The sequence below is a fragment of the Simochromis diagramma genome, unplaced genomic scaffold (assembly GCF_900408965.1).
Source record: "Simochromis diagramma unplaced genomic scaffold, fSimDia1.1 OVJJ01000557.1, whole genome shotgun sequence".
NCBI lineage: Eukaryota > Metazoa > Chordata > Actinopteri > Cichliformes > Cichlidae > Simochromis > Simochromis diagramma.
The window spans coordinates 2,436,375-2,464,013 of record NW_024387156.1 but is presented as its reverse complement, the minus strand read 5'-3'; the positions used below and the strand labels follow the sequence as shown (position 1 = coordinate 2,464,013).

Here is a 27,639-nt window from a genome sequence, read left to right as displayed (position 1 = left end):
CAGTTCTGTTAAAAGCCCAGACAGGACAGAGATAAGCCTGATGTATTAGCAGAAAAAAAAAAGAATGCTTGGACACTGCTAGCATAATAGACAGGTTTTTGACAGGGCTCCCACACAAACGCAAAGCAGAAAATGAAGCATTGCCAAATATGCTTCCAAACCAAAGAGGAGAAGCCTTTGAGTACACCTGTACAATGGTGGGTAATGAGGAGAGGCTGCAGTGTGTTGTCTGTCTTAAAACTGCTACCTTGAGACAGTTTAAAGCCTAACAAGCGAAGATCCCACTTGGAGACAAAACATCTAGAGCACAAAGACAAGTCAGTTGTCTTTTTCAGACAAAAACTTGTGAATTGTTGTGCTCAACAGTGTCTATTTACTATTATTTTCTGTTCCGGACAATTCTCAGCTCAGCTTCAACAAAGTTGCCTACCAAGTGGCACAGTGTAAAAAAAACCACACACTATTGAGGAGTAATAAATACTTCGCTGTGCTATGGATATGGTTTCAACTATGACTGATGACACAACAGCCAGCAAACTACAGGCTATTTATGATATCTGAAAGGACACAGAGGAGCAGCTTAAGGTGTGTGACAGCCGCTTTGCTCTACAGATGGATGAAGGCACTGAGAGTAACAAACAGGAGGACTTTGTGGGGATCTGCAGACTAGACTAGCAAGCTATGGCTGGGAAATGAGGAAATGTGGACTCATTTGAATTTGAAATCATTCATTGACAACAACAAGCTGCAGAACACAGTGATCTCATGCATGAAAGAACACATGTCTGCCCTTCAGAAACATTTCTTGAGATATTTTCTGGTGCCGGATTTTAAAAAAAGGATGACTGGATCCGTGACCCCTTCAGTGCAACACCACTTGCTGGCTTCAACACATCTGAGGAGGAACAGTTCATTTATCTCACCACTGATTCAACAAAGAGGATGCCGTTTAAGTCAAAGACACTGGCTGCATTTTGGATTGGAGTGGAGAAAGATTACCCACTTTGACCATACATCTTCCTTTTGCAACATCCTACTTATGTGAGGTAGGCTTTATGCTGTGGCTTCAATCAAGACAAAATACAGATCAAAGCTGGGCATTGAATATGAACTCGGAGTAGCAGTCTTAACTGTTACCCATGTTTGAGAAGATCTGCAGCAACAAGCAGGCTCACACCAGTCACTGAAAAGAAAAATATTTAGCCCGTTTGTGAACCACTGCTTTACACTAAGCTTAAGGAATGCATCCCTCTGGACCATCTGGGTAATGAGCTACCAGAACTTTTTCTGTAAGTGGAGACATTTATTTCTTACAATTTCAGTCCAAAGAGTTGTGCTGACAGATTTCTTTCTTTGCTGCAACAGCTTTTCATTTATCATGTAGAAAAACAGTTAAATATTTAACTTCTTTACACTGACAGAAAGGGGAATGTATGTGGCCCATGATGTAAAAAATGACTTTGACACCTCTGACATAGAGGTAACACATCTGTGAATGTTGTGGACAAAAATATATGGCACTTAAAAGAAATACAAATAGAATCTGAATTTGGGATTTTTGGTTTATTATCATCTGGTGTGGATTATTTCTGTTATGCTTTTGTTGAGTCAAATCGTTACCAGTAAAAACTATCTGGAGTATAGCTAGCTAACTCTGATGTGATGCCATCTTTTCACACAGACCTCGTACGATTTGTAACCATCCCACTTTGTTATCCTTCATCATAAATGCAGGCATGTGACTGTGTACCACAGTTTAGAGCATACATACATAGTATTATCTACAAATTTGGTAATTTAAGACACTGATTGTCTCAGTCTTTTTTATTTTGTTGGCACAAACTGAAATAACTATATGATCACACTGCCAATGTATACAGCAGAATGCAAATGATAAAATGTGTTACACATAGTAAGGGGAAAGTATTGTGGGTAATCATCAGAGTAACAGAGGATTAACATAGAGACCTCACACTGCATCACCACAAGAATTAACAATCCCAGTTTGTTATCCTTTGTCATCAATGCAAACACTAAATAAAGGAGCTGTTACTATAAAATGCTGCTCCAGTTCACCCATTTAGACAGCCCAAGAAGACATCACACAGAGGTCACACTACCAGTCTGTGATAAGGCCAGAAGCTTATTTAGTAGGCAAGCTTCAGAAAAATCAGTGAGGAGGCATAAGGAGAGAGCAACAGTCTGTGGTCACCACCTGTAAAACCATTCACTTTCTGGGTTTTGTATCATTATTGTCTCACCAGAATCACGGCCCCTTAAGGCGACTGTTGTGATTTATATAAATAAAACTTAAACGAAATAGAATTCATCATCCATCCATCAAATGCAGCTACCACTATCACTGTATTTTAAACGACATTTTTTTTCTGCCAGCTGAAAGAAACCAAGCAAAAATAACCCCAGCAAGTAAAATATTTTTGCCTGACCCTTGGGGCCTCCACACACCATAAGGCATTAGTTTTGGATAAGATGAAAAAGAAGAACAAGAAGAAGAAGAACTGAGGAGAATTCTTTCGGTGCAGATAGAGGACGTGCATATCGCAACATAACAGGTCATTCAAATATATAACATATAACGCTTCTCTATTTTGCTATTTAAAATCCGTTCATTCATATCATATCATATTATACAACTGACGTGCAAACTCGGCAAGCAAGACTATCATTAGCGTGGATGCTATCAGCCTCGACATTAACTCCCACACTGAGAGCTAAGAACCGTTTTATTTCGGCATGATGAATCTTAAACAGCTCAATGCACAGCCTGCTTGGATGAGCGTTTATCCTCATCCTTGCAGTACTAGGCTAGGTTAGCTAGGGCTTGCTAGCTCGATGAGTGAACGTTATTATAGTTTATGGACACTTTTTTCCATTTACGCTCCACTTTGCTGTAACCTTATGTACAGCTTTCGTGGTGCTTATTGTCTTAAACGTATAATAATAATCGGGCGACTGCATATTATATATTTCGGGCGTAGGTAAATGGCCACACGGCTAGGTACTGCCAGCTGATGCTATCAGCCCGCTACCTAACGGTACTGCAATAGGCCTTTCTTTCTACTAAGCTGCCTGCCTCATTACCAGCTGTATTTAAAGAGGAACTCGTCTTCAGTTCGCAGTTACATTAAAACCGACTGCCATGAATCACGTATATTGTATCACGCTTCGAAAAATCATATGTCTGATCTAAACTATAAGTCATATACTACGGCATCTTTACCTGGGTTAGAGATGTGAGGGCTGCCATCTTCCCTGTTGCTCCGGGAACGCACCCAACGTTCCTCTCCAAAACATGACCCCCCCCGCCCCCTATTGGACAACGCCACGCTTCCCTGCATAAACGGAAGACAGTAGTGAAGCTACACTTTGAAATTCTGCATTTATCGTTAACGTGAATTCCTCGACGTGTCACAAATATTTTACAACCAAAAGCACAGATTCGCCTTTTCTGTGTGTGTTTGTGTGTTTGCTGTTAAGTTTATCAATTCCGTTTCAAATTTTGTCAGAAGAGGTCACATATGAGGTCATTTACAATCTGATGCCTGATTTATCTGCCTGAGCCTTTGTAGAGCTACGACGTAACCTACGTAAGTGATGCACTTGTGTTGGTGCATTACGCGTTAATTAACAGCTGATAGAGATAAATAACCAGACTTTTTCCCACCGGTGTCCGCGCTTTCTTATGGTAAGTTTTTTTTTGTTTGTTTGTTTCATTCTTTTAGGAGGCAAACACATTGTCTATCTAGTTTTTCTACTTCTTTGTAGATTCCCTCACGTCCATTGTTGCAGCTTAAGCACCCTCCTTCAAGAATATTTGTGACTTTTTATACTGATGCTAATACTAATTACAATAGTTGCGGGCTTCATGGATCGACGTGTTACATTTCAGGACGTGTACGTGAAGTTTTTTTTTTTTTTTTTTTTTTTTAACCTTTATTTAACCAGGAAAAAAAATCCCATTGAGATTAAAAACCTCTTTTTCAAGGGAGTCCTGGCCAAGAGGCGACAACACGTTAAAATTACAAAGTTACATACATATTATAAATAACAATTACATTTTAATAAACATTTTTCTCTAGCGTCGTACAGATCAGAGGGGTTTGCTGCCTGATTTCTGAGCTACATCGATCTACGGAAATCTACGTCGTTGTCACAAGAGTTACCCCTACTGGCAGTTAAGGAGAATGCCAGTTTAAGGTTCCCGCAGTCCAGCTTTGATCTGTATTTTGTCTTGATTGAAGCCACAGCAGAGGCCACAAGTAGGATGTGGCAAGAGGAACATGTATCAGCAGGGTTCTCTTACCTAGAAATATGTTATTAATAATAATGTATACTTTATTGAAATTACTCCTCTGCATTTGACCCATTCACTCAGTGAAGCAGTGGGCAGCCACTAAGCAGGCGCACCGGGGAGCAGTGTGTAGGGACGGTACCTTGCTCAGGGGTACCTCAGTAGATTTGAACCCCTAACCCTTCCGATCATGGGGCGACCACTCTACCTTCTGAGCTATTCCTTGATAGATTAATCAGCAGATCAATCACAGAAAATATGCAATGCCTGCTTGCAGTAATATAGTACACACAAAAACAATATTGATGACAAAATATCACTATTCATTTTTTAAAAGCCATTTAATATACACAATGCATAAACAAAACAAAAAAAACCCATCACAACTACTTCTCAACTCGTACATTTAAGGTTGGTAGTAATTCTTATAGACCCCAAAAAGAAAACAACAGACAAATTAACACCAGAGAGATGCCACAATGGCAGTTTGATCAATCCTTAATCCAAAGGCATGCCATAAATAAAACTCTTTTGCAAGGAACGAGCTAAGGAGCATTTGTCACAGCAAAATACAATTTCTCGCTCACATCGTTTATCCCATTAACAACACTACAGAACAATTGTGTGTCTAAACACAAGCACACTGGATGCTGAAAAACGACTTAACATTCCCATTTCTTTTAGTCCACTTTTAAATGAACACTGTTTGTAAAATAAAACGTGGTGAAGTCTTTGACCGTAAGGCATGGAGGAACAGCAGCCTAACCCTTTTCCAGTTTCAAGATGCATAGAGGATGTGATATGAGAACACTGAACAGAAAATGATTGTTTAAAAGAAATTCATGCATTCTTTGTTTACAGAAAGTTTCACATTTTCATATTTTTTTCCTTTATGGCTACATGAATAGTAATGTAAGGTCCAATCTAACAAAAATGGTAAAAAAAAAAAAAAACTAGTTAAAACCTAGAAGTTTATTCTATGCTGAAAAAGCACATAAACATAGTTTTCCCTGTAAACTTAACACAGTACAAACCTAAAAAGGCTTTCTTGTTGTCTTGGTGAATGACAACAAATGTAGTTAAATGGGTAGTGAAGTTAACCGCTCTATTATATAAGACCAATGAATGCCTACAGTTTCTTATCATTTCTCCAACACAAATGTGAGAATGTCAAATTAAAACAGCAATCATTGAGAGTAAATAAAAAATAGAGTCTCCCTTGGGTCAGCTGGGGAAAGTATCGTGTATATTTCTGTACTTTCAGGATTTGTCTGCTCTATGAATCATCCTTAACTTTATTTTATTGACTGAAATTTATAAATTAATCCTTGCCCCTAATAATACATAAAGTAAAATATTACTTATCCAAACCATCAAGAAAAAATGTTACTAATAGATGCAGTTTGTACTAATAATGTAATGACACTAAAATAAAGTGAGTCAATCACACCATCACAACAAACTGAAGAAAAAAAAAACACCTTTAAGTCAAAATGCAGGGCACAAGAGCAGACTCAGGGAGGAGCTACTAAAACCTCAAATGCTTGGTGGAGAAGGAAGAGGAGAAGCAGCAACAGCAGACATCACTGTTTCTTTATTTGCCTTATTATCATTATTATCGACTGTCCCCAGAGCTTTCCTTAACAAGGCAACAACAGTTTAACTGCACTTGTGTGAGTGATTCATTCTGACTTAACAGGTGTCTTGTGGAAAAGAAGTTCCTCTAACCCTAATTGCAGGGACTCTTTGTGACATTATCAGATGTGCATTTTCAATGCAACAGACTGAGTAAGTCAGTCATCAAAAAGACAAAACTTTGAGATAGTCTCGACTTGTAAAAGATAGAGGACACTAACATTTCTACATTTAATTAAAATGTAAATGATCTCAATTAAAAACATTTTATCATTTCTCCTTTTTGGGGAACGGTTGAATAGGTGTCAACATTTCAACTATCCAGCTGTGAAATTCAGTCACCTTTTACACATCTACATGGTCAGACACCAATAGAAGAATTTGCAAAGACTTTTTGCACGGACAAAAGAAGCAGCGGAAGTGACAGGATCCAATATGAGCTTTGATCTAAATCAATAGTAGCTTCCAAGCAGTGAGGTCAACAGTTTTAGTCAAATGTTCAGGGAACTCCAACATGTAGGTTCGCATGTTGAAAATGCATTTTTTCTCATTTATTATGTATTACCTTACTTTACACATGTACAGTAGTTTAACGTGTTCAACAGGCAGCCTGTGAGCTCACTGCAGAGGAAATCCTCTAACTTAAATCCTGCTGGCCTGTGATGTAGGCTGTTTGCAAATTTACTGGTGGGACTTCTGTCAGTGTGGTCACTCAATACAAGCATCAGCAGTAATGATGTAGTAGCAGTGAGGCAATGCTCAGTGGTAGCACCTATGATGATCATCATAGCTGAATGAAGAGTAGGCAGCGCAACTAACTTTGAACACCATGTCATCATTGTCATCATCATCATCATCGTCATTTAATGGCCACAGTCCCATGGTGTGAAAAGAAATATCCCCTTCCTCTCCTGCCCTTGTTTCTCCCTGGCAGACTTGCAGTGGTGTCATCCACTCTGCAGCCCTCTGTTGAGCAGTGATGAGCCCGGTGATGTGGGCTTACTCATCGTCCCAAGTTTGCTGTAGCAGGAAGTTAGCAGCTAGATTCTCATTCTTCTCACAAGCAAAGTACGCCTGGATGACTAAACCTTCAGGGAATCCCAGTGCTTTTAACTGGAAAACAATGTCATTGACATTTTCAGTCCTCCTTTCACCTTATGGACAATTCAACAAGACTATTAAATGTAAAAACACACCTACTATAAAACATTCATGCTCGTGTTCCTGCATTTATGCATTCATTTGTTGTTTGAAAAACTACATGAAGAAAAACTATTAAGTATACATAACTGCTTGACTCTCTAACCAGCTGCCACAGAATTATCAAGAATATTGCAGAATACTGCCCTTCAAATTTGTATGTTTTCCAATGTGCATATTTAAGAATTTGTTTCATTAATGCTAACAGAAAAACATCAAGGATCCAGCAACATAATTTTCCATCACTGATGTTTCAACAAAAGTCATGGAAATTCAGTAGCAGGTTGTGTTCAGACTGATTTCCTTTCATATGTTTAAAAGAGAAAACTATTTGTTCCTAGGCTTGTGTAATTCTGCACAAATTGTGGAAATTTGGTGGAGCTGACTGTGTCAATGTGACTGGCAAACTCACCCTCTCAATTGCCTCTTTCTCCTGTGGGGTGACCTGGATGTAGTTAGTGTGTGGTGACCCATGGGCATCAGCATCTTCTCCTCCTGTATCTCCAGCTTGTGGCTCATTCAGCATCTGTACAAAACGCTCCTGGTGCTCTGTGATTTGCTGCAAGTTACACAGTTGAACTGTATATCAACCACCCAGTTTAGGCAAACTACAGCCGACATGGTAAAGAATTAGTATAGTCACTTGGGGGGATTTTACGTCGCATTAAAATATCAGAGAAATGTTTCCTGAAAAATACATTTACAGATTTATTTCTTTATTGTTCTTACTATTAGGAACAGTTCTTTGAGATACCTTAAACAGTCAAACAGAAATTATATTAACAGACCCTGACAGAACGCCACTAGAGAATGGTGAGTTTTGTGGTGTGGTACCTGCAGCAGCTGAGGGTTGTCTCTCCCGAGCTGTTGCAGTAGGGCTGGCAGGAGGGCTGGGTTCTGCTGGATGATCTGTCTCATCTGCTGGAACTGAGGCTGGTTCCTCAGGAACTCCAGAGGGTTCCCTATGGAGCCAGATCCTCCTCCAGCAGTGACAGGCTGGCTGCTGGACACAGGCCCTGCTCAGGAGGGGACAAAATGTTAACTGTTGCTATTCAAGAAGAGATTACATTTTATAGGATACAATGTAAAGACAGTAAAACCAAACAGTGAAGTCTGTTCTGAGAGTGGCTTCATAGTTCTGTCTTGGTGCACGGTTTTGCTAAACCAGAAAGACTATCATGAGAAAATTTTGTTACTGCTCAGTGACAAAAATACTTATGAGGCCCTGAAACGAGACCCAGGAAGTGGTTAGGAAGAGGTTGATAAGATTGTCTGAAGCAGTTGGAACAAGACAACCATAGCTGTGTAGCTAGCCACAATGTAGCACATTATTATATACCAGCTAGCCCAAATTCAATAACCCTACAAATGTCACGACTGTTTAGTTTTCTGTCTTCCTTTATGTCAAAAGTGATAGCAGAGCTGTACGTTTTAATTTTTCAGAAATCCCTCAATCAGAACATGATATATCATCTTTAAATGGAAACTAGCCAGCTAACTCCTTGCTAACTTTATAAATTCTGTTTTCGTGGATGTCTGGATGTCAAACTTAATTGTTTCACCTTGTAGAGCAGCCACACTGATCATTTTATTAAAGATGAAAGAATTTAAACAGTTTGTAACTCTCAGTGATGCCACAGTGTTCGTTTGACTTTGGGACCTGAAGCGGAGTTTGGACCCAGGAGCGGCTAATGACAACAGACTTAAAGACCGGATACCCAGGGGATGCTTCACCAAGTTTGTATGGTTTACATAAGACACATAAACAGGGTGTACCTTTAAGATCAATTTTCTGTATGGTCAACTCAGTCACCTATAACAACTCAAAGTTTCTGGTTTCGATCCTTAACCCGTTGGTAGGCAGCTCTGAACACCACATCCAGAACACCTTGAATTTTGTTGAGAAGGTGAGAGACGTCATTATGGAGGCAGATAAAATAATAGTGTTGTACGATGTTACATCTCTCTTCACTTGTGTTCCAGTCACTGAAGCAGTGGCGGTAGTTTGCAAGAGACAACAGGATGACCCCAACCTGAGCAACAGGACCACTCTCAGCACCAACCAAGTCTGTTTGGTCTTGGATCTGAGTCTTAATTCCACCTATTTCACATATAAGGGTCAGTACTACAGGCAGAAACATGTGTGTGCCTTGGCTTCCCCAGTTTCACCCATTGTCCCCAACTTGTACATGGAAGAAGGGGAAAAGAGGGCTCTGTTATCCTACCCTGGAACACCTCCACGTCATTGATTATGTGGATGACACCTGGATGAAAATCAAATCTCAGGACGTACCACAATTCAATAATCACGCGCGAACACATCAAATTCACCACGGAGGATATGACAGGCTAGCTGTGAGATTTCCATCTGTAATGGGGGACATTTAAACGTTGATGTGTACCGTAAACCAATGTATACAGATCAGTATTTAAGGTTTGACTCTCATCATCCACAGGAGGCAAAACTTGGTGTTTTTCTACATGATAAAGAAAAAGTTGCTGTGAAAAGAAAGAAATCTGTCAGCATGACTCTTTTGACTTAAATTGGAAGAAATAAATGTGTAAACTTACAGAAAAAGTTCTGGTAGCTCATTGGCCAGACTGTCCAGTGTTTTGGTGTGGGGTTTAACTGTAGTCATAAAAAACAGAAATTTCTGTAGTAGAAAGTGAAAAACAGAAAGTTTTCTGTCATATAATTGTTTATTTCTTGATTCCTTTGTGTAGTATGAATGGTCATAAGGGAGATTTTTATCAATAGGAAAAACTGTAAAACTTATGGAAATACAGTTAAAGGTCCAATTTTATTAAACTCTTAAAAGTCCGGTTAAAAATCAAACAAGAAGAATTATAAATGGCTTCAAGTGTATATTCAGACCTGTGAGACTTCTTTAGACACTCAAAACACTGAGATGTGGCTCTGTGGTACATGCAGACATTTCTGCATCAAAGACGCTTTGTATAAAGGACAAATTTGGTCAAGCGAAATCCCTTCTGGAGAAAAGTTTTATAGTCAGATCAGAAAAAAATATTTTGACACAATGGCAAGAGGAGTTGGAGGAGTAAAAGTGAGACTTTCACACCTAAGAACACTGTACCGACTGTCAAGCACGGTGGTGGTCTTACCATACTGTGGGAATGGTACTGGTACACAGCACAAAGTGGAAATAGTAAAAAAGTGAAATAATCTAAAAAAGAAATACTTCCAAATTCTTCCTCTGGTGATGTTGAAGTTCCACTAGTGATAAAACGTTAGTGGTGTGCAGAATTTTTGTGGACGTTGTGTAGCTTTAGACCACAGTTATTCCAGTTGTCATCTTGGCATCATTTCCGTGTCCCCAGGAAGTTCATGCGGAGGAAACAAGCTGCCTTGTTTAAAACAGAAAGTTAAAGAGAAGTAAAAATAAATAAATAAATTGGGCTCTTACTACTGGGGGGTGCTGGAGGCTGCTGTGGTGGTTCTTCTGTAGAAGGTGTAGAGGGGTTGGCTGGAGTACTATGTCTACTTGGTTGTGGATTGTGCAGATCACTAGCCCTTGCTGGAATACCCTGCAACACATGAACAGTTACTGTATAGTTTACAATACAGCTCAGCATGATTATGAAGCTGGTTAAACTCTCACCATGAGCAAGTACTCCACTGCTCTGTCTGGGTTGTTGTAACTGGCTCTTAGTGCAGCAACAACTGGCTCCCGCTCATATCCTATCGACATAATCTCTGACACCAGGTTTTCATATGCTGGTCCAGTCACTGTGGTAACAACAAGAGAGGTTTTTAGGGGCAGGAAAGTTGACCTGAACCTAGATGAAGTGCGCAGGTTGTTTTTGTGTTATTTGGCACAGTAGATATATCAATAGAACTAAATACAGAATAGTGATACTTGAAAGTCTGTAAATCTGTAAATTAAGAGTTTTCTACCTAAACAGTCCTAGGTCCTTCTTGAGTTATCGCATTTGCAAAATTTCAGAAAACCTAACCTCTGGCCTTAATATTCAAACTTGTCCAAGATTTCTAGTACTTGAACCTATGGTATAAATTTACATATTTTAATTTGCCTATTTCTCCAGTTATTAATTTCACAAACTTGTGCGTCCACGCTGCCTTTTTGCGCCTCCTCTTGTCTCTATGCAGCCTCAAAGAGATACAACCTCAAATATACAAAAGGTGGGATGTAATTTAAAATGTAAAATTAAGTGGAAAACAATGATCTACTAATCTCAAAAACCCATATTAGGGCTGCACAAGTCATTGAATTTTAATCTCGACTTCAATATTTTGGTTTCTCACGGTAGAACAAACGTGATCAAGCAATACTAAAAATAAATGCTCCAATACCCCAGTGTTGTTTAGTTCACTGCAGAACACATTTAACTTATTCTAACCAATGAAAACACAGACAGTGTAATTACTGTATGACGGCCAAGAAAAACAGTGCAGGGGTTGTTAACATGATCATCCAACAGCATCTATTAAAGTGAACCTGTACGTCACAATATCCACAAATATGCACTGAAATCACCAAGGCAATCACAAAAAGTCATATTCATTAAACATGGTGGGCAACAAAAGCTGTAGGAAAATGGTCAACATATTGAACGAAAGCTATGTTACCCATCTTTTCCAAAGTGGAAAAACCTCCCAATATTGTGGAAACGACTAACCATTTTCATTCAGTGGTTGGTTTGGTTGTACAGATTATTGCCTATTATCTAAAAACTCAGAAATAATACTGGTCCCTCTTTGACCAGAATGGAGGCATTTGAGAAGGCTGCTTCTACTTATACATTGAAAAAGAACTGGAGTTTTGCCTCCTTTTTATGCAAAGTACACAGAACCATCAGCACTGATTTATTTTCTAATGGAATTATGTCATTCCAATTTAATCTTAGCTGTGGTACCAGGGAAGGTTTACTACCGTCACCATTAATATTTGACCTTTAACAACTGCTTTCAGTATGCTGACAACATTCTTCTAGCTTCAGTAATCTCCACACAGCAGCATCTGAGATCTCGTTTATTAGTGATTCCAGGGTAGCTCAGGATATGCAGCACGTCACCCACTATGTATGGAAGGTTGGTGGTTTGATCTCTAGCTGCTCCGGTCTGCGTGCCAAATGTCCTTTGGGAAAATACTACACCCTAAGCTGGTCTCCGATGCATCACAGTATGAATGTGTGTGAATGTTAGATAGAAAGCACTTACACAGGAAAACGTGCTTGTGTGAATGGGTGAACCAGTTCATTTTCCATTTGATCCATTCTCTGAAACTTCTGGTTGCATGATTAATTGGACTGTGTCAGAGGTCATGCCACTACCAGCACAGTACAAATGTATGTCATCAAGTGTGACATCAGTTAACCAGGTTTATTAAAAAAAATATGCAAACCAAAATTCCCACTGTTATTCAGGCTACTCAATCAGCCATTCAAAACTTGGCTAATATGCATACATCTCTGTTGGGTAAGATCAGCCAGGGCGGGATGGCTGTTCCTCCCACAATGCATCTTATTATATCTATATGTTAATCAGTAAAATACTAGTATAGAACTATGTGTCGACAAAAAACAAAAACAAAAAAACACAATTTTACTAAATAATTTTAAAATAGTTTATGTATGAGTAGCATTTATGGACCTTATCAAAGATATTGTCTGAAGAGGATGCTGATAACCCAACATAAAAAAAGACACACAAATGGATGAATGAGAAAGAAATTACAAGCCTGGGAGTGATGTCTTATCGTTTTGCTTTTTATGATTAGTGACTTTGTTCTTTGGTTTACTATTAAAGATAGAAAACACTTTGAAGAACATATTTTTTAAAAAGAGAAAAAAGGAGCATTACATCTTTCCACCTGTTGTGATCATTTCTGATAAAACAGCAAACAGTGGACAGATCAACTGAAAGAACATCTCCATGATGTCAGGTCAGCTAGATGATACAAACTTTCAGATACTGTTCATTTGCTGTAGAAAGTTTTTAGGACTGCAACTTCTGCTTTTGTTCTCCACTTTCCAGTGAGATATGAAACATTTTTGACTAAGAAAACACGTTACTGGTGCAAAAATACTTGCATATGTTTCCAGTTTTACCATCTTTGGATTTTTTCTTATACATTCAGCTAAAAAAATGGAAACAAATTTTGTGTGTGTGTGTGTGTGGGGGGGGGGGGTTGAGAGGCTGCAAGTAATAAAGCGCCTAAATATATAATTTAAGATTTGTTTTTTTTGTTGTGTGTTATGTCTTGACACAACTGTGGATCATCAGTTGAGTTATGACCCATAGGTCAGAGTTAAGAGACAAACAAAAAGATCAGGACTTAAATTGAGTAAGAAAGTAGCCAATGTCCAAAGAAAAACAGTCTCACTCCTTGGAAGCAAAACAGGAATAAATGAGAGGTAGCACCTGACTTTTGCACAGTACTGTACATCATAGGGGCTTTGGCTCAGGAACAGGTTGTCTGCTAATCAGGAGGTTGGTGGCTCGTTCGTATCTTGCCAAAGTATTGCAGTGGGCAAGATACATTTCCAGTCAAGCTTGGGGGAAAAAAATGCTGTCAACTACTGGCTAAAACTGAACTCCACTTATTTAGTCTGTATCTGTTTAAATGCTGAATTTTTCAATAGAAACTACTGTTCTAATTTCCTATCTCCACGTATGCTGTAATATAGAAAATGTTTACTGTATCAGTCGCACTCTAATGATTAAAACAAAAAGCACCATATAATTAGTACATTAGTATTTTACTAGTTATGACAAAGAAAAGAATAATCACTGATAATTACCCAGTATTGATGCTGCTTCTTCAAGAAGACCCAGTTCATCAACGAGGCTGAGAGAGATGAACAAACAAATAAAACATGACATAAATGTTCATTCTAAAGAACCAGGATTTAGGATTTTAAGTGTTCCTTGCTCTATATTGAGGCACGATGATATAACTTAAATGCTTATATCCACTACTGAGGTTCTCTTCCTGCATACGATGACTGTTTTTGTGAACTGCCACGAGATAAATCAAACTGAATTGAGTGCCAGTAATATACTAAAACTAAAAAAAGTAAATAACATACATCATGTTCAGTTCCTCACTACAGCCACAGCACTAACATGGCCAGAATGAATGAAACACTGATTAAACAATGAAAATGAATCCATATTCACCGTGTTCATCAAGGTTGTGTTGTTTTATGATCAACCTACAGCAGCACACTTATGCTTGAAGAAAAAAAACTGTCACTGCAATTACTACTCAGCTTCACTATACGAAGAAAAGTACTGGGCCACCTACGCATTACATCTAAAGTTGTAATTATCCATGCTCTCACACAAGGCACAAAATGACCTTGATTCTTTGAAGGTGACAAGACATGCAGAAAGTAATTAGAGCTTCTTTGATATATAACCATCTAAACTAGAATAATTTGAGCTTACCTACCCATTTTACAACTTCTTATGATATTTCTTGATCAAACAATTAAACTGCCACAGTTTACATAAAACTATTATCCAACCTTGAAGCAGAGGACTGGACTGGTGCTGTGCCAGATGGTTCATTCTCTGGGTCTTCCCTCAGCTCTTCTTCTGACTGGGCAGCAGGGGTGGGGCTATCTGTAGGGACTAACTCAGGGGCTTCCTGTACAGCTTCAGGAGCTGTGGAAGAGGCAACAGTGGCTGTGGAACCAGAGGCCAGAGCTGATTCTGAGTGTGAGTCCAAGGTGGGTTTTGCTGTTGCACCAACAGAAGCCACAGTGGTGTTTTCTTGAACAGAGGGCGGGGCTTCCGAGGGAGGCACTGACTGTGAGGCAGGTACAGCAGCAGACATTGTGTGTGTTGGTGTGGAGGGCACCTGTTTTGGGCCAGAGGCTGGTGCTGGTGCTGCAGCTGAGGGTGGCACTGGAGTTGCAGCTGGCGTGGGAACTGAGTGAGTGGCTGCTTCAGCAGGAGAGGTTGGTTTGGGCTAAAATGACATTTGAGAGCTGATTATTAGTGGTGTTGCTAAGATAGTCAAGCAAACACACAGTTACACACATGTAACTAAAACAGAATCAGTTAGGATGCAACCCTGTTAAACTACCCCAAGAAACATTTCCATGTGAGCCCACAGTGGACAAGTGTGGATTAGCCCATGCCCATCATGGTTTTAGGCAATGCAGAGTGGGCTTTCCCATAGAAAACCCATATACTTCAAAGGGCAGAACTTCCCTTTATTTATAATAAGTAAATGACTACTATGGAGAAGATTAAACCATAGAACATTATTACACTTTCAGAAATATGACTCTGAGAGAAAGCGACTCATTGAATTCTAATATATTTGTAAGTTTGCTCACTTACAAAGAAATTAATTTTTGTGCCAATTTATTTTAAGTGTGAGAGACAGGATATTAAATATATATTAAAAAACATATTACATCAAAGTTATAAATTGTTGTGCATGTCATTGAGGGAAATAAATCTTTGATCTCCTACAACCGAGCCAGTATTCTGGCTCCCACGGATTGGTCACAACCAATCAGTCAATTCGATCAACTACAGATACTCCTGCACTCAACTCAGTAAGTATATAAAGCACACCTGTCCACAGAATAACTTCTTTCCATTATACCCTCTCCACACCATGGATAAGACCAACGACCTCTTAAAGGACGTCACACAGAAGACTGTACGCTTGGGAGAAAGTGCTGTGGTCAGATGGAACCAAAATCGATCTCTTTAGCATTAACTTGACCCACTGTGGAGAAAGAGAGATGCTAGTGTGTGACCCAAAGAAAATCAGCCCAGAGCCAAGCACAAAGGTATGTATTGTAAACTGTTGGATGAGAAGCCCCCTCTACCAGAACACTGATGATGAGTGTTGACTTAGTATTATAGCATGGCAATGACCCAAACCATACCACCAAGGCAACAAATGAGTGCCTAAAAAAGAAGCACGTTAAGATGAGGGATTGACTAGCCAGCCTCCAGACCTCAGTCCTAGAAGATCTGTGGAGGGAGCTGAAAGCTTTGTGTTGAGGCAAGCAGCAGGCAAGGAATCTACATGATTTAGAGAGTTTCTGTGAAGAGGAGTGGGACAAAATTCCACATATAACAACTGTCACCACCGTGCTCGCCAAGTTGGTCATGTTTTGCTCGGGGATCAAATACTTACTTCACTCAATGACATGCAAAGGAACTAATAACTTTTTTGTAACTTTTGCAGATATTAAAACTTCACTAGAAGAACCAAAGGTGTGAAAAATGTATACCAATTAAATAGATTCAGGAAAAATGAACTAACAGAGGGTTAGTTAGACCACAGGGTTCTAACAGAGGCTTAGTGCCGAAATACAGGGATATGATAGCAGTATTGGTAATACATGGCAGGCAAAGAGTTAAACAGTAGTTTAAAAGTCTTCAGGAGAACTTTGTTGTGCACAACTTTAACTGGACAAGGATTGCAATAAATAACTGTGATAGTGTTAAGAATTGATGCTTAGTGTATAATAGTGTATTGATATCGTTTTTATGGCGGAAGTGCACAGAACCAATATAGTCACCCTGGCAGCCATCACAAGCTATAGTAAAACTGAGTAAATAAAAAAGCAACAAAGTTGTGTGTATAACATGACCGTCTAAAGAAGAAACCAAAGACACTAACCTTGGTAACCATGACCACCACAAAGTTCTTCTCATCGATTCTGTACTCTTTCAGTGGGATATCATCGTTTAAGATTTTGCCTGTGACATTCACACAGAAACAGCAAGTGACAAAAGATATGACAGAATTATTGAACACTGACTATGAAACAGATTTATAGGCTGTAACCTTTACATATAGGGTGTATAGAAAATATAAACGTAGCCAATGTGAAATCAATCACTGGTTTAGGAAGTCCCATCAAAAAGCTTTGAGCTGAGCATTTTCACTGTTGCTATTTCAGAGACATCACGCACTCATAGTGTGATCCATCAATCTCCAAGGCAAGCAACTGCAAGTGGCATCATCCTTCTTATATAATTTACGAAACGTTTTACGAAACAAAAAGTTTTATGCACTTCTACAATGGCTTCCCTTTTTAAAACTGCAAGATACACTTAAGTTTCTTTTAAAATTTTATTAACATGGTTATGAATATGTTATTAGGCACTTTTGCATTTCAAAACTCTGTTTCCTGCTTTCCTTGCATTTTGCTTATTTGACTCTGGTTTCTGCTTATTACGTAAAAACTACCACAGTTGTTTCCGGTCAATAATAACACACCTTTAAGCTACCAAAGGTAATTGAGTGGTAATAACACATTATTAATGCTTGTTTCTGACTTGTTACCCTACTATTGACACTTTCTTACAGAGCTGTGTTTCCACATTATTACCCCCAGTTTTGGGCCATTATTATCCAGTTACATAAATTTCAGTGTAATACTCAACTGTAACCACTGTTGCTACCACAATATTACTTTAGTATTAAGTGGTTATTACTTTGGTAATTGAATGGTAATAACTTAGAACTTACCACCTTATTATGTTCTGTTCCTCCGTGTTATCCTACTAAACTATTACAAGGCTGTAATAAAAAGCGCTACCAATATGTTTTTCTGGAATGTCATATCTTGGGTCAAGCTTTTTAACAAGCTGCTTAAAGCCCTTATCATGTAACTGCATCAGTAATAAGCTAATAATTATTTTCACATCTGAAATAACCTGTGACCAAATGTTTAAGGACCCTCCCCAGTCCAGTCAGACAGAGATCTCTGAGCTATGCCTTAAAAAGCAATCTAGCTGGATATCTAGACTGATATTGACTAGGTCATGTTTTAGGAAAGAAAGGACACCACAAGGACAAAGACAGGCTGTAGAAGAGAGCCAGAGGGTAATATTTTCTTCTTCTTTTTTGAGTGAATCTAAGTGAATTACTTTAATTTCTCTAGGAGTCGCAATAAAAATTCTACTTTTACATTCAGAGTCTTTTGGCCCATATCAGCACCTAATAAGCTCAGACAAATATATGATACTGAACTCACTTTAAGAATGATCAGTATGTGCAGTTTGCTATGTGATCATGAAACTGATCGGAAATAACTAAACTAATCAAAATTTGTGGCTTTTATTTATTATCCTCATAGGTTTTCTCTAACTGATAACGCTGGCAAATGTGTAGTTTGAAGAAACTTTTAAAAACTCCTTTAACATGTTAAGAAGGAAACCTTTGATGATGGAGATGACTGGTTTCATGAAACAGGCAAGATCGATGACTGTAAAAAAGATGGACAACGTGGCACCCCCACCCCAAATGTCAACTATTTGTGACAGCCTTTTTCTGTCTTACAACAGTGTCGGCATGAGAATAATTAGTACTAAGAACAGAAATAAAAATAATCTAATCTGTTTTTTGTGGTTGATTCATTCATCTAATTAGTTTTGGGTTAATGTTTGGGTAACGCTAATAGAAGTCTATCAATGTCAAAAAGTTTGCCAGTGTGATTTCACGTTTATGTTTGATTAACATCCAGTAGGGCATGAGATGTTTATGTTAAAACTGCTGCAGTGTTGTCAAATTGTAGGACATGAATGCGCTTATGAATACTAGGGTGACTTTGCTCATTTTTATTAAGAAATAATATTTTTTCCACTGTGCTATCTTGTACCGGTTTCTCTTTTTTGGTAATGACTTTTCTTCATTTGGACAAAACCATTTCAAATGATGCTGAGGAATTGTGCTCTATCATACAAAACAACTGTGTAGGATTGGATATATGCACCTCTACATACCCAGGTGTTGCTGTAACCCATTTACTTGGCACACAACAAATACTTTACCTTGGAATAAAGATAAAAGAAGAGAAAAAAAACTTGTGAATATTATACAAGTAACACATTTAATTATCTACAGGAATATAATGTGTAATACTTCATTGCAAGAGATCAGCTCAAAGAATTAATTACTTCTTTATCTTCTTTCTGTGGCAGCAATAGAAGGCTTATCAGGCTATAGATGACAAACCAGGCTGCAGAAGCAGCAACGCCTCTGTATGAGCGGACTGTAACACCATGACATCAGCAACACTGGACATAAAACCTGCTTTCATTCTATCCTGTACTGTCATCAATAGAAAAGTTAGGAAAATATAACATTTGAAGACAATGTCAGAAAATAACATGAAAATGTGCTATTATTACTACTGTTTATATGGCCATCATTAGGGGTGCTCTGATGAAAAAGGGCCTAAACTTGCCTATGCTAACAACCACGTTGTTATAATTACAAAAACACATCGCAACATCTTATTGTTCTACAACATTTAACATCACTCTTTAGCTCCTGTTAATTCATCTGCTAGACTAGCCGTTAGCATACGCACTGTGTTAGAGGCATGTTGCTATCTAGTTAACAATGCTACACACCTGTTACTACTGCACACTCCACAGAGGCCCAGAGTTACTGTTCATACCATAATTATCTGGAAATTAACTGTTGCCCTGAGATTTTACACAAGACCAAAGATAATATAAAAATGACGTTTTAAACAGTTTTAGATCAAATCACAGAGCACTCTCATACCTGGTAACATGGAAACTTTAAATAAAATGTTAGATTTAAAAGCACAGCAGCAGAAGGCGGTGTCATTTTTCTATTTATTTATTAGAATCATCAACAGATACATTCACCCTGGGGGAAAACCAGTGACCAGCAGGACCACAGCTGTCCTTTGCCAGATGTTCTGTTTAACTACTGAGAAAGACGTCATTTCAGAAACATCAGGAAGACTGAAGCTCATCGCAGGGATCAAGCAGGACTCAAACTATTTACCAGCAGCGCCCTCAGAGGGAAATCTTCAGACCTCCACCTTAAGCCCATCCCAGAAAATGTGCAACCCCAGCACTTCATGAACGGTGTGACAGCGACATTTGCTTTGTGTGCTGTTAGAAGTACTGCACATCATCCTCATATAAAGAGGCTCTGGACTCACATGATCAGGTTATATTCAGTCCTGTAGCTAGTTATTAAAATATATATTATCCTCTGATTATTCTGGTATGAATGACTCAATTACAAATAACACACACGGTGTGAAAGAACTGTAGATTAACCTTTTAGTTTAACATACAAGTGACGACCTTTGGCCTTCATCAGGTTGTATTCAATGCTGTCAGAGAAAATCTCATGTCTTCTTCATGCAGCTGACTGCATTCAGTCTATTAAACAGAAGCTGTGCAGGTTTGAGATCAGCAGCTTTCTGAAACACCAAACTGAGGTACTGTTTATGCTGATATATAGCAGGGGTGATTAATCCCTTTGACTTTTTGTCTTTAACTTTATCAATAAAACAGCTGCAGCTTTCACTGAAAGCACACAATATGGTGCTTTAGCCTTTGCACTTTTTTCATCAGTTAATGTTGGAGTTACTGCAAAGCGTGAATCATAGGATGATCTGTCTGCTGTCACTGGGTGGTGCTGAGGTCAAATCTGAGGGCAGCCCCTGTAATCACAAAGAGAACAGAATCAACACAAACCGTAACATGTTCATCCCTCAAATCTGAAATAAATCTGATCCTTTCCTGTCCTCACACACTTCAGGATCTGCAGTTCTACACTTACATTTTTTCAGTTCTACAGTTCTGCTGACATTAGCTTTTTATTTACGAAAGTTTACAGTTTAATGTTTACCTTTGAGTTGTTGGTGGTTTTTAAATTGTGATTTCCAAACATATGATGATGGAGCAGCTTTCCAGTCCTGGTGCATCGTGGTCAGCTGCAGGGAAACAGACAAACATATCATCACCAGTGTTTGAGCTGGTGCCTGAGTATTGTAAGCTGTAACCGTGAGAACATTTTCAGTCCTCTGCAATTCACCTACAGTTAAAATTGTGCTAATGACGAGTTATTGAACTGCAAGGTTTTTGTAAATTTCGTGTTACTGTCCTTACAGATGTGGCTAGAGAGAGAAAACATGCTGCTGTTCGCACATATTTAATAATCAGCTCTACACAGAGCTGAAGGACAGGCCAGCCTGTTGCTTTTCCAATCTTAACACACGTTAGTTTGTGACTGAACGGGCCGGTGACTTTTCTCTGTTTCTCATGTAACTGGTTTCAGCGCCTCACCTTCAGCTGCAGGTCTGAACATCCTTTAGTTCAGTACAGTCAGAGCAGCTGAGCAAATGTCTGAACTACAGCACTGAATTTAATGAACATTCAAGCTCAAAGTGTCGGCTCTCAGTTCATTCATGTGCACAGATTAACTGATGAACGCCGCTTTCCCTGACAGCCGACTTCTCATCGTAGCTAGCTAGCCAAGGACATAGTTGCTAAATAGCTGACAAACACACATTTAACTTACCGAAAAAGTACGCCAGGGCCTCGGGTCCTTCTGTCGGTTAATCCAGTTTACTGCAGAACACCTCACGCTGTCAGTTTGAAACAGTCCATTGTGGTTTTGTAAAGTAAACGCTGGACCTCCTCTCTGGGTCCTGATCCTCCATTCCCAAACAGAGATGTGCAAGTTTCTCCGTGACTGCAGCTGCCAGTCAAAGCTGTTATGATGACCCCAATTCAACAGCATTATGGTAGTAGTCAAACTCATGAGACTTATGCTCACCTTTAATTCCAGTTGTGACATTTAAATTTTTCTAATATACATTTAATCTGGGGCAGCATATTGTGTGGTGGTTAGCACTGTCGCCTCACACCAAGAAGTTTGTGGGTTCAAATCTACCATGTGTCCGAGGCCTTTCCGTGTGGGGCTCTCCCCCGTGTTTTCTCCCTGGGTCCTCCTCTCACAGTCCAAAGACATGCACTAAGTGGGGTTAGGTTAGCTGGTCATTTTAAATAGGTGCAAATGTCAGTGCAAGTGGTTGTCTGTCTCTCTGTGTCGGCCCTGCAGCAGACTGTCCAGAGCGTACCCTGTCTCTTGCCCTATGGCAGCTGGGATAAACTCCAGCACCCCCACGGCCCTGAATAGATAAGCAGAAGAGGACGGACGGACGGATGAATACGTTTATTTTGTTCAGAACATGTATTATTCCATATAGCAATGAGAAATCTTTTCTGCAGAGAAAGTACTTTTAGATTTAATACTTTAAGTTAACTTTTCCAATAATAAACAGTTTAGTGTGTTGAAGCAGTTTTACTTTCTGGTTTTTTTCCAATGTATTTTTTGTGGCTTTTACTCTTTATTGTGTTCGGACAGTGGAGAGAAGACAGGAAAGCTGGGGATAGAGAACAAATAGAAGCAATAGCAGATTGGAGCCTGGACCTCTGCTTTAGTCTTACAGCATATGGAAAACCTGCTCAGCCCAGTGAGTTAGATTAAAATCCTTCAGTCAGGAAGTTGAACATAGTGACATTTCGAGTAATGTACAAGAGAAGACAACAATTTTTGTAATTTTAATATATACTGCAACAAACATATAAGGCTTTCTTCTGAAATGTATAAAGATGGCAGTCTTCATTTCAATTATATCTGGACTGCTTGCTGTGGCGGTCTCTACTAAAACTTACTTAGGTATTGTCACTTGTTTCTCAGACAATCTTTTAAGATCAGATGATAGCGGGAGAGGTCGTGAAGTGGAGAACTGTTTAAATGCCACATTTGTTGCAGCTTATCCACCTCTGCCACAGCTGTTCTATTCAATTTAATTACTATAATTATAGTGTGTTTGCAGTCTGCATTTCCCAAATAAATTATACTGGGTAAATTATTATTACTATTTTTTTTTTTTTTGAGGTAATGACATGAGAAACAACGTCTGATTAAAAATCAGCTATTATTTCCTCTTAACCCTCAAGCTTACCTGCATAGATGAGTTTCTGTCCCACTGAAGGAAATGCATCTTTACCTCTGTGCTCTTCTATTTTCTCCTTCAGGGCTTTCACCTGTCAAACATATCAAGAAATATTAGGTGGAATGAGCTCTTCTTACTATCCTTTGTCTGCGAACTGACAGATCCATTTATCTCACTGTCTCACGTCAAAGTGATTATTTGTGATTATCGATATAACTGAAAATGTAACTATTTAAAATGAGAGCACAGTTAAGAGTTTGATTGTTGCTTTTATAATTCCAGTTATGCCATTTTGCCACAACGCTGCCTAATATGTTTTGACAGTTTAACTGCATACATCTGTCACAAAAAACAAGGCTGTTCATTGTTTTTACGTGACATATTAAAATCAGAGTTTTTAAAGAAAACATTTTCCTAAACTGAAAAATAAATAATAGACTGGTTCTTATATAGCGCTTTTCTACTCTTCTGAGCAGTCAAAGCGCTTTATACAACTGTAATAAATAATCACAAGTACAGTGATGTTAAATACAATTACTTTGACTTTTTGGGAGATTTTCTTACTTTAACTGGAGACACAAAGTGTTGCTGTATTATATCTCCTGGTTCTCATGAGGATTTCCTTTTAGAATATTGTTATAAGTTAATGTGGATTAATTTATGCCTTTTATTAGTCTGTGAATTCTTTTTAACAGCTGCAACTCTTTGCTTTTTAAACTATGATCCCCTGGGTCGTCCTGTACTGGCCTGCTGTCTCTCTCTGTCTGTATGTGTGTTTTGTCTTCCGATGGCTTGTTCCAGAAAGCATCTCCCACCCTGCGCCCCTCGACCCTCCTGATGAGCCACACCTGGCAGCTGTTGGCTAATTAACCCTCCAGGTCCAGGGTTTAATTGGCCGTTTTTCACTACTTTTGATTTTGTCTTTGTATTTCACCTTTAAAACTTGCCTTGTTTGATATCATTCTTTTCAGCACAACCTCACATGTCTGAATTTAGAGTTATTGTTTTATATTAAGACACCGTGTTAACACAATTGATCTAAAATTACACAAAAATCATAAAATCCAAGTTGGAAAAAGTTATATTTTTTACTATAAAAACCACAAACATGTTTATTGTTTAAATGCAAATATACATTGTAAATTTAAACAGCTAATGCCTCGGGGGGTTTTCTTTGTACAACCATTTAAAACTACTACTAAAATTAAAATTACAAAACAATTAGGTGTCACAATAAGATGCCACACAAATTCTTTGTGCCACTCCAAAAATAGTTTCTGTTCACCACAAGACAGCGAACAAATCACAGGGGTAACCTGCAGGCCTGACATCACTACTGTTTTTACCGTTTCTACCCGCACTAGATGTGATGATAGTATTCAGAAAAAAACATGAAGTATTTTTCTTATCATAACTCTGGTTTTATGTAGCCTATCAACACAATGTTAAAACTGGTACAGAGTTAGAAGTCCACACTTTCAACACAAGTATCAGCATCACAATACGTTATTTTCCCTAATAACATTTAGTGGTTAAGCAGAGACCACCACCCTGGCAGCTGAAGAGCCCCCCCCCCGAGTTCCACTGATGCACCAGAGGCCCCCGCACCAGGGCTGGGCCACCGTGCATGCAATCACCACCACCCTGGCAACACACTAACCAGGACCCAAGCCCCCCAGGCCCAGCCAAAACCCCAGCCCGGTGGCGGAGAATCCCCAAAACCCTCCAGTTCATGAGGAGAGTCTTCTTGGCGATGCATAGGGCGGTGAGAGCCATGTGAACTGTATTCATCTCTGTAGTGCCATCATGTAAGTCGCCCAATAAGCAAACTGAAGGGGAGGCTGGAATGCTACATTTCAGACACTTTGAGAAGTCTTCACATATCGCACGGCAAAACCTCTGAACAGGTGGACAGAACCAAAGAGCGTGGATGTAATTGTCAGGTGTGTGGCCTTGACAGTGTGAGCAGTTGTTAGATGATGTAAAACCCATCATGAACATCTGTTGACCTGTATAGTGCAGTCTGTGTAGTATTTTGCATTGTATTACCGGTAATTGTAGACTGGGATTTCTAATCAATTTAAAGGTTTTTAAACATATCTGAGACCAGACGTTTTGGTCTAAGAAGACTGATAGATATATTTTAATCAGCTTATCGAATAATCTGAAACTCTTGAGATTGTTTTTTAATATAATTACCTCAAAAAGAGAGTGGTTTGTGAGTGTTGGAGAAAAAGTAACACATCATCTGCAAAAAGACTGATTTTATGTTCTACGTTCTTGCATTTTATGCTCTCGATTTTCCTGTCTCTGGGAGGACACTTCTACAATTTGATTATTTCTTCTAATTCCTGAATACGTTTGTTTTCTCTTTTCTTTTTATGTGACGAGAATTAAATTATTTTACCTCTCATCACAGCTTTTCCTGCTTCCCAGAAAACAGATGCTGATGGTCCAGGCAGGTCATTACAGCCTAAATATAAAGCTCACTGTTTTTTAAATATTTAATAAAATCTTCATCTTTAAGCAATTATGTATTTAATCTCCAGTTTTTACTTGGTGGAATGATTTTCTAACTTATTGGGATTAAAGATACAGGAGCATCTCAGTATCTCAGTGCATCTCAGTGTCTGAAATGTCACTTTACAGTGAGCTGCTGACTAGGAAATAATAGAAATGAGAGTAGGAGTGATGGATATGTGAGAATAAAATATAATTCTTACGGTTAGGGTGGAAGGAACGCCATGCATCGCAAAGTCTGAAATTGATCATGTACTGTTTAACTATATTTGTGGACAGCCAATTGCGCTGAGTTCCTGCTGAATTCAGCTGTCCATTTCTTCATTTAGTCCAAAGTTGAGGTCGCCCCCAAGAACAAGTAAGCAATCTAGGGAGAGTGCAGTAAAAAAAAGCGTGGAAGAATGAGCAGCCGTATACACTTACAATACAGAACTTTTTGTTAAGTATGGATAATTCAATAATTAGAATTCTTCCCTCTGGATCTATAACTGTGAGTACTGTGAAATTAATATTTTATGTGTTAAAATCACTACATTCCTCTGCCTAGAGCTATAGCAGGCTGAGAACACATTAGGAAACAAAGGTGTTTTAAGTTCATGCGGCAGGTCTCTGAGTCTCTTGTAATAAAACAACATGTGCCTGTAGTTTGTTTTAAGCTGGTTAAATATCTTTACCCTCTTTTCTCTGGAGCCAGCTCAATGCACAGTCCATGTGACAAACCTCATGGCAATCAAGCGCACCAGTATAACAAAAGGTCCACTTGGGAAAATAAATGTGTTGGGTGAAATTTCCATTTTAAAAAGATAATAGTAATGAATTGAGCAATTTTACATTTTTAAAATGACTTGACAGTTACATAAAAAGCTATAAGCTCATTATATAGCTCATGGTACACTTTTACATCAGTATATATTTGCATAACCAACTGATAAGAAGACATGTAAAGAAGAACTCAACACCAAACACTGTGTGATGCCAATGATTGTTACAGTCCCTGCCATTAACATGACATAATACTTAAAACGTTATTAAAAACGTTATTAGCTTAATAAACATAATTTAATTTGATGAACTATTATTTGATGAGGAAACTTTTTTTTTTTTTAATCTAACAGATTTAACGATCAGCCATCCCAGTGTTACATTTGCGGACAGGCTTAAAATACTGCACCGTCATTCATGGTGATATACTGAAACAAGTCCGAGTGAAACAGTGTCAAGTGAAATAACAACACACACATATTTCCGGTCTGTTATTTCAACGTACACACATGCTGCTTATTCACTGCATAACATCACAACGAAACCCAGTGAATACGCAAACACCATCCATGAGTAAACTGCAGATCTTCCATTCATGTAGCTTCTTCCGCATGGTTGTGGTGGGGATGGAGCCGACTTTTCGATAGTGTTTTATTATTTTATTTTGAAGGAAAATGTGCTCTATTCCTGTCTTTCCTGCGCTATAGTACCTTATGTGAACTCTGCGATACTGCAGAACTGATAACTTGTCTGGAAGCATTTTTGTCACATCGACGTAATGTTATTTATTTTGGGGCGGTTTGTAATAAAAAAAAAAAACTGATTTATCTCAATTTAAACACCCTTTACTATGGCCATTTCCCCACACCGGGTAAAATTCCCGCATGCCTCAGCCAGCCCCCCGAGCCCGACCATGTTTACTTCGGCCCCGTTAACTTCTACTCACCGTCAGTTCTGGGTCTATTTCGATTCTGAACGTCTGCTGTTGGAGTGTCTTCAGTGTTATAGTTAGCATCTTTCCGGTGGTTCTCGGACAACAGTGGACTCGGAAGAATTTCTCAACAGTAGGAGCTCTTTTTTTGTCAGTATTTTTCCGGCTCTGTATATATGTGTGACTCAGCTGTCTTAGTGCCGCTGAGCATGCTGGCCACCCACGCCATCTACTGCTGGAGTCACAGTATGACATGCTGCTGACTTCACATCCTGTCGGAAATACCCAACTCTAAGCACAAAAATATTTACAATGATTATAATTCAATTAAATTCAGTTTAAATCACAACACAGCTACCTCAAGGAGATTAGAATTTTTAATTAGAGCCTCCAAATTTAACTCACAAATAGTCCCTTTAGTACAGATTGTCAGGGATTAGAGCTATCAATGCAACTATTTGGTTTTTGTCTATTCAAAGCTCGCCTGTCAAACTCAGTCAGCTGATCACGCTGAAGG

General features: G+C 38.8%; 2 protein-coding genes and 1 long non-coding RNA gene across 12 annotated transcripts in view; 1 reads left to right on the top strand and 2 right to left on the bottom strand.

The window, feature by feature from the left end:
* The window catches only part of eps15l1a (epidermal growth factor receptor pathway substrate 15-like 1a), a 48,344-nt gene extending 45,012 nt beyond the window's left edge, over positions 1 to 3,332 (bottom strand). For all 8 annotated transcript variants that reach the window (XM_040048510.1, XM_040048511.1, XM_040048517.1 and 5 more), the window contains exon 1: positions 3,242 to 3,332. In XM_040048510.1, the coding sequence (XP_039904444.1) occupies positions 3,242 to 3,268 (27 nt within the window). In that variant the 5' untranslated portion in view covers positions 3,269 to 3,332. The remainder of the gene's footprint in view (positions 1 to 3,241) is intronic.
* Positions 433 to 20,526, top strand: LOC120744255. The gene is made up of 3 exons (XR_005698327.1): positions 433 to 443; positions 3,373 to 3,374; positions 20,404 to 20,526. It is a non-coding gene; the product is annotated as an uncharacterized LOC120744255 (long non-coding RNA).
* rad23ab (RAD23 homolog A, nucleotide excision repair protein b) lies at positions 4,635 to 27,363 on the bottom strand. Of its 3 annotated transcripts, XR_005698326.1 has the most exons (11): positions 27,138 to 27,362; positions 22,919 to 23,000; positions 16,786 to 16,865; positions 14,660 to 15,105; positions 13,931 to 13,977; positions 10,768 to 10,895; positions 10,573 to 10,693; positions 9,719 to 9,776; positions 7,982 to 8,163; positions 7,560 to 7,706; positions 6,947 to 7,060 (listed from the first exon to the last, which is right to left on the bottom strand). XR_005698326.1 is itself a non-coding variant. In XM_040048519.1 (10 exons), the coding sequence occupies exons 1-10, from the start codon at positions 27,204 to 27,206 to the stop codon at positions 6,947 to 6,949; spliced, it is 1,416 nt and encodes a 471-aa protein (XP_039904453.1). In that variant the 5' UTR covers positions 27,207 to 27,360; the 3' UTR covers positions 4,635 to 6,946. The 3 variants fall into 3 exon arrangements, 2 of the variants coding, with proteins under 2 accessions (XP_039904453.1, XP_039904454.1); XM_040048519.1 differs by lacking the exon at positions 9,719 to 9,776 and having other exon boundaries at positions 4,635 to 7,060; positions 27,138 to 27,360; XM_040048520.1 differs by lacking the exon at positions 6,947 to 7,060 and having other exon boundaries at positions 7,587 to 8,163; positions 27,138 to 27,363.
* Between the last annotated feature and the right edge of the window lie 276 nt (positions 27,364 to 27,639).

What these genes read in the sequence shown, in the direction of transcription:
- rad23ab (XM_040048519.1), bottom strand. Translation starts at nt 27,206, where the DNA reads ATGCTAACTATAACACTGAAGACACTCCAACAGCAGACGTTCAGAATC. An exon ending in AAATAGACCCAGAACTGACG is followed by an intron (nt 23,001 to 27,137) that starts GTGAGTAGAAGT and finishes TATGTTTGACAG; the next exon opens with GTGAAAGCCCTGAAGGAGAA. An exon ending in AGAAGCAGCATCAATACTGG is followed by an intron (nt 10,896 to 13,930) that starts GTAATTATCAGT and finishes TTGTTACCACAG; the next exon opens with TGACTGGACCAGCATATGAA.